Source organism: Colias eurytheme, chromosome 6, assembly GCF_061535395.1.
Source record: "Colias eurytheme isolate Ceu_HAF_F1 chromosome 6, ilColEury1 Martin Lab GWU primary, whole genome shotgun sequence".
NCBI lineage: Eukaryota > Metazoa > Arthropoda > Insecta > Lepidoptera > Pieridae > Colias > Colias eurytheme.
The window spans coordinates 2,501-10,000 of NC_142985.1; the positions used below are offsets into that span (position 1 = coordinate 2,501).

The window sequence follows — 7,500 nt, forward strand, 5'->3', positions numbered from 1 at the left end:
TTAAACCCCCCCCTCGAGAAAACACACACCCCACCCCCCCTCACCCTAAACTCCTAAGCTTTTGGAGCAACACCCCCGTGTTAGGGCTCATTGAACTCGCCTTCTCAAGAGCAATCTTTTGGCCCCTACAGTTAAACTCCCCCCCCTCGAGAAAACACACACCCCACCCCCCCTCACTCTAAACTCCTAAGCTTTTGGACAAACACCCCCGTGTAAGGGCTCGTTCAACTCGCCTTCTTAAGACCTGTCCTTTGGCCCCAACAGTTACCCCCCCCCCTCGAGAAAAAAATACCCCTCCCCCCCTCACCCCAATCTCCTAAGCTGTTGGACTAAGAACAACCACGTGGTTCCAACAGCTCAATATCCCCTCCCCTTGGAAAGTTTACCTCACCCCCCCTCACACTATCTTGTAAACCTCTGGGCCGATACCCTTCGTGTTTGGGCTTATTTTACTCAACACGAGGAGAGGAAGAACTTAGCCCCAACGGTTTTTCACTTAGCAACCACATCTTCAGCGACACTCACCACCACCTAGGAGAGAAATCTCCGGCGCGTATCTGGGTGTACTCGTCACCATCAGCCACCGGCGCACAACACCAGCGTCCCCGTCATCTACATTATAATTAATTAATTTAAGTTAAGTTACCTTTTAAGTTAATATAATTTTAAGTTAACTCTAAGCAATCTTTAAACTTATTTTTATATATTTAAACAAAAACAAAAATGTCAAGCAAAAGCGAACCCGCTAAAACTTCCCGCAACCAAGCCGCGGAGGCGTCTATCAGGTCAACGCGCACTTTGCGCGAAAAGACAATGGTGAGAGCAGCCACGGCTCTGCCATCAACATCTAAAACAACAGCTCCTAAGCCCCTACCACCTTTACCGGAACCGGAATCGTTGCCACAGTCATCCGCATTACAGATGGATGACCTCAAAACGCCAGATTCACTGGCTGCAGGTGGCGACACCCAAGATGAGATGGAGACCTCGTCGGTGGGATCCGAGACATCCATCGGGAGGCGAGTGAGTCTCCTCTACACGTCTCCCAAAAGGGGCACAGGAGTGGAAATGGACGTGGCAACAAAGGTTGCAAATGACATGCTTCTCAGAGGCAAAGAATCTCTAGAGACGGCCGGAAATATGAAGAGGGAAAACAAGACCGTAGCCCTCAACAGCTTGCAGGGACTGTACGAAACTGTCTTGTCTCTGGCGGACTCACGCTCGAGACATAAATTCAATCTCGAAAAAGAACGCTCGCGCCACGCACAAGAGCTGGTGCGAGTGGAGAGGGCCCACTCTGCAGAATTGAAGCAAATCAAGGAGGCCCTCCTCTCGGAAGTGAGTCTCGCCAGAGCAGGCATTACGGAAACCCTCAAAGAGACGCAAGCTGTACGCAGCTGGCTAGGGTACGAGACCGTGGAACCCTTCAGCCAGCTGAAGGAGCTTCACCGGGAGACTGGCAACCTTGTTGCCGAAATCAAAACAAAACTCTCTGCCAAGGAGCTCGGCAGCGAATCCAGGGACGATAAATTAAGCTCCCTGGAAAAAAAGGTCCAAAGCCTTAACAATGGCATTGGACACTTATCAAACCAGCTGGCCGAGCTCACAAAATTACTGACATCCTCAGGCGGAGAGGGGTCTACCCGAGAAGCTCCTATCCAAGAAACATTGTGCCTATCTCAAATAATAAACAATCTTGACGCAATCTCCCTAAAAATAGACAACCTCCCTCAACCACCCCCTCCACTCCCCCCTACACCACTGCCGACAGAACAGCTATCTGATGACCTGAAGCGTGTCTTTCACCGCCTTGACCAAATGTGCACAGAAATACGCGAGCTGCGCGAAACGACCAGTGCACAACCCCCACCCTCACAAACAGCTCACAACCTGGGCACGGAGCTGGCAATGGCGGAAGTAAAGAAGACTTTGGCTTCCATACAAAAGGGAGTCACGGGTCTTAATACGGCTGACAGACCAATAAAAGGGCCAATCACCTACGCCCAGGCAGTGGCAAAAACACCGCCACCACGACTCCCTAACCATACCCTCATTATCTCCTCGACGGACCCCAAACACACTGGGGAACAGGTTATCGAGAGAGTTAGGGGGGCCCTCGATCTTACCAAAACGGGGGCCAAAGTGGAAAAAGTTAGGAAAGCCAAAAATCAGAAGGTCGTTCTGAGCTGTCCAAGCTCAGACGACCTAAATCTGATCAAAAACCAGGTCAACAGTAGCAAGGGGTTATCGGCACAGGAGCCGAAACCAATAAATCCCCTTGTCTGCATCAGAGGGGTACTGTCCTGTCACAAGGACGAGGAAATAATTGAACTTTTAAAAACTCAAAACAAACACCTGATGAGTGAACTGGACCAGAAAAATTCAATATTAAAGGTGCGGTATAGGAAGCGCGCGAGAAACCCGCACGAGTGCCACCCTGTCTTGGAGGTCTCTCCAGAATGTTGGAAGGCATTCTGCAAGGCAGAAAAAGTTTACGTGGGCCTAAAAAGATGCCCCATAGAGGACCAATCCCCCTTGGTGCAGTGCTCCAAATGCCTGGGATACGGGCACACTCGAGCGCTGTGCAAGGCACAGGAGCAATCATGCTCGTACTGTGCCAAAACCCACAAGGAGAGGGAGTGTCCTCTTAAGGCGCAAGGAAACACTCCCACGTGCGTCAACTGCCAAAAGGCCAAAAGAGACGGCTCTGACCTGGAACACACTGCATTCAGCAGTGAGTGTCAGGAAAGACAAAAGTGGGACAACATAGCGAGGTCTCGAGTCTCCTACTGCTAAGGTCACCCTTACTACACCCGGGCAACCAGAATCCCCATCCACAAGTATGCGCAAAAGGGAACTTAAGTTCATACAAGCAAACCTACAGCGCTCAAAACTAGCGACAGTCGAACTGCTCCAGGCTGCCCGAAAGGAAAACATTTCGATAGCACTGGTCCAGGAGCCATACGTAGGCAGGACCGGTGTTGTGAAACAATGCAGTGGCACTCAAGTCATCCAGTGCACCATGGGCCGCCAAAAACCAGTGAAGGCTGCGGTAATTGTTCTGGGAACAGAGCTAGAGATCATACACGATCCTCAGCTGGTGACCGAGAATGTGGCCGCGGTCCTCATCAAAGCAGGGCGACTGAAGCTAGGAATAATTTCCATCTACCTGGAAGGGGATCAGGACATCAACCCATACATATCACGCATCAAACTAGTCTGCGATAAATTACCAACAGAAAATCTGGTGGTTGCGGGCGACATCAACGCCTGGAGCCACTGGTGGGGCAGCAACTCCGAGGACCACCGTGGTAAAGATTTCAACAATTTCCTAAGCGAGATGAACCTCCAAATTCTTAACACAGGAGCTACGCCAACCTTTGAGACCTACAGGGGCGACAGGCTGTACACAAGTATAGTAGATGTAACTGTGTGCAGCCTGTCACTCCTCGGGAAGATCTCTGGCTGGCAAGTCCGCAGAGGTTTAACAACATCCGATCACAACGCTATAACTTTCGGTATGCGTCTTGAGACAGCCCTGGAAAGCATCAGACCTGTCACCACGCGCATATACAACACAAGGAAAGCGAAGTGGACGGACTTCAACGGTTCGTTCCGGTCAGGACTCTCTGAAAAAGATATCACATCCACCCGAATAGGGAATATTTCAAACCCGGAAGAACTGGAGGAATCTCTCGCAATTTATGTTGAAATCATCCATAAAGCGTGTGAAACGGCAATCCCAAAAGTTGGTATAAACAAGGGAGAGCCTAAGCCACCCTGGTGGTCCCCCTCTCTAGAAGATCTGAAAAGAGAGGTACTCCGCAAAAAACGGAGAATTAAAAATGCAGCTGCCAGTCGCAGGCTGTTTGTTATAAACGAATACACTCACGCTAAGGAAGAATACAAAACCAAGGCAGCTGAGGCAGCAACCCAAAGCTGGAAAGAATTTTGTGAGACACAAGACCGTGAGAGTATGTGGGACGGAATCTACAGAGTCATAAGGAAAACGGCCAGAAAACAAGAAGACCTGCTGTTAAGGGACTCCGCCGGCTTAACGCTTTCCCCGGAGCAATCGGCGGAACTCCTGGCCCAGACTTTTTACCCTCGTGACACTGTAGATACCGAAACGGAACATCAGACCCTGGTGAGAAACCTGTCTGAAAACAGGAAATCCACGGACATCGAAGACCTATCCGCCGATGATCCCCCATTTACGGCCGCGGAACTGGAAACAGTCCTAAACAGGCTTAATCCAAAGAAGGCTCCCGGCCCTGACGGGCTCACGGCAGATATATGCACAGCTGCAATTCGCTGTGACAGAGAGGTGTTCCTGGCGCTGGCCAACAAATGTCTGGCGCTAGAGCACTTCCCGAAGCAGTGGAAGGTAGCGCACGTGTGCATCATCCGTAAACCAGGGAAAGATGATTACACCCACCCAAAATCCTACAGGCCAATTGGTCTCTTATCGGTCCTAGGCAAAATAGTTGAAAAACTCACAGTCACCAGACTGCAATGGCTCTTCCTCCCTACCCTAAACAACAAGCAATACGGTTTCACTCCTCAGCGTAGCACAGAAGACGCCCTCTATGACCTTCTACAGCATATCAACACACAGGTAAGTTACAAGAAAATTGTGCTTATGGTGTCGTTGGACATAGAGGGGGCTTTTGACAACGCGTGGTGGCCTGCCCTAAAGAAACAACTTATTAACAAGAGGTGCCCAAAAAACCTTTACGGCCTTATAACATCCTACCTGTGTGACAGGACAGTCAGAGTCAATTACGCAAGAGCAGTATTCGAAAGGGGCACCAACAAAGGGTGCATCCAGGGCTCCATAGGAGGGCCTACCTTCTGGAACCTAATTTTAGATACGCTCCTCCAAAAACTTAATAGCCTAGGCGTCTACTGCCAAGCATTTGCAGATGACGTAGTCCTTATATTCTCAGCCCCGACAGTTGAAAAAATTCAAAGCACAGCCAACACCACCTTAGAGGCTGTGCAAACATGGGGAAAACAAAACAAGTTGAACTTTGCCGCACACAAGACCAATGCGATGATAATAACTCGTAAACTAAAATTCGACCTCCCCATAATAAACATGTCAGGGATCCAGCTAAAACTCGTAAAAGAAATAAAGCTGCTGGGTCTTATCATCGACTGCAAACTCACCTTTAACTCACACGTGGCGGCCACTTGTAGAAAGGCAGCCGACATATATAAACAGCTAGCGTGTGCAGCAAAGGTGAGTTGGGGTCTAAACAAAGAGATAATAAGGACCATATATGTGTCGGTGATAGAGCCAATCGTGCTATACGCGGCAAGCGCGTGGTATCCTGCAGCGGAAAAACTATCAATCAGAGACCAACTGTCCTCGCTGCAGAGAGGCTTTGCAATAAAGATTTGCAAAGCCTATCGCACGGTGTCTCTAACATCGGCGCTCATACTTTCCGGGTTGCTGCCACTCGACCTCAGGGTCCAGGAAGCGGCAGCCTTCTTCAAAATCAAAAAAGGCTACTCGGAGGAGCATATCCCGCCAGGAAGAGAGGTGGAGCAAAAAGTGGGATATCTCCACAACCCACATCCCTCAACTCTGATAATAACAGAGTTCGAGCGTCTTGAAAATCTGGATCCCAATACTTTGGAGACCTATCATGTAGTCGGTCCCCAAATCTTCACCGACGGCAGCAAAATAGAGGGGAAGGTAGGTGCTGCCCTAACATGGTGGGACAAAGGTAAAGAGACCAGGTACTCCACCTTCCGACTAGAGTCACACAACACTGTCTTCCAATCGGAGATGTACGCGCTCTACAGAGCGGTCAAGATGGCAAGGAGCTCAAAAGCCAAAACTGTGAATATCATGAGCGACTCAAGATCTTCGCTTGAGCTTTTAAAAAACCCATGTGTTACACACCAACTAGCTCTGGAGATTAAAAAACTCATCGCGGAAACCCGAGCAGAAGACAGAGAGGTGAGACTCTTCTGGCTAAGGGCTCACGTGGGAACACCCGGGAATGAGAGAGCAGACCAACTAGCAAAAAAGGCTGCTCTCACCAAAAAGACTGCACCTGATTACAGCAAAGTGCCCCTTTCATACATTAAGCGGAAAATCAGGGAGGCAACAATTCAAAAATGGCAACAGCGCTACGAATCCTCCACTACAGGGTCGGTCACCAAGGCATTTCTGCCGACCGTCTCTTCTGCGAGACGAGTACTTAAGGACACCACATTGACACCAACTTTAGTCCAAGTCTTAACCGGCCATGGAGGATTCGCGGCCTATTTACACAGATTTAACATAATAGACAGCCCATCCTGCGTCTGCGACTCGTCGTGCCACGAGACCATCTGGCACATTTTATTCGAGTGCCCAAGATTTGGTGCAGACAGACTCTCACTCGAAATTCAAACTCAGACCCAACTGAGCCAAGAGTCTCTACCCACCATCATGGAGACTGAGAGTCTGAGGAAGCCATTCTTGGCCTTTGCCGCTAAAATCGCACGAGTCGCAGCAATAAACAACGGCTCAACAATCGCATCCAAGGATTTGCCCCATCAACCACAAGTCCCCACCCCTACAACGCCTGCAACCAGTAGGCCACTCATCACAACCACAGCAGGTGTAAATAACGTTATTACCCCAGCGCCGACAAACTCCAGTGAACAACTACTGGAGTGCGCCAAAGTAGGGGTACCAAAGCTGAGAGTTCGTAGCGTCGCACTCTTCATGGACAACGACAATGAGTCATTTGGAATCTCCTTCTGCCGGGAAATTACAAACAATCAGCTGGCCATCTCACCCGGCCTCGCAGCTCTGCGGTTTGGAAGTACCAACAAAGCCGTGATGAAGCGTAGTAGCTACATAGCTCTTCCTCAGGCAACATTCATGGGCCACTCCTGCCGGGTGGTACGATTGCAAAACAAGGCGGTCGTACTCCTCGAATGGAAAGTCGAGTCCCCATTCGCCCAGGCATGTTTGATACTTACCAGTCTTGCGCAGAGTTGCCAATCAGCGGGTGCACACCTACCCCGCATTATTAGCGTCGACGCTATGGCCATCGGGTATCAGAAAGGTGAAGTTGTGGACCGTTGCGGATGCGTCACTGCCTCAAAACATTATGAGGTTATAGTTTATGAAGACCGAGGGGAAAACTTAGACTACCTCAAACCCCACGCACGCGCCGCATCGACTGCACCATATCACCTACCCACCGGCGTCAACCATCCACCAACAATTAGTGGCTCAGAGCGGCTGCAACAAAAAATTGCAGCCGAAAGGCTCTCAGCATTAGAGAGTAGTCGAAGTCCAAAAGAGTGCCCTGAGACCCGGAGCCGAATGAAGGCCCTCTCTGACTTCTTTAAAGTAGTCATGGGTCGGCCAACTGAAGGCAACCCGAGTGGAAGGCAAACCTCAGCGATGGAGAGATTTCTTACGCCAAACAAGGCCACAGAACGGCCAACGGAGAGAGCTAAGAGAACCCGGGCTGATTTCGGGCAAAT

General features: G+C 50.0%; 2 protein-coding genes across 2 annotated transcripts in view; both read left to right on the forward strand.

Moving 5' to 3' along the window:
• The first annotated feature begins 723 nt into the window (after nucleotides 1-723).
• Nucleotides 724-2,871, forward strand: LOC149907349 (uncharacterized). Its single transcript, XM_090102438.1, has one exon. It carries the CDS (start codon nucleotides 724-726, stop codon nucleotides 2,794-2,796), a length of 2,073 nt encoding a protein of 690 aa, XP_089958564.1. The 3' UTR covers nucleotides 2,797-2,871.
• Nucleotides 2,843-7,500, forward strand: part of LOC149907350 (uncharacterized) — a 6,030-nt gene continuing 1,372 nt past the window's right edge. The window contains exon 1 of the mRNA XM_090102440.1: nucleotides 2,843-7,500. This exon is cut by the window's right edge and continues 1,372 nt beyond it. Within this exon, the coding sequence (XP_089958566.1) occupies nucleotides 2,843-7,500 (4,658 nt within the window).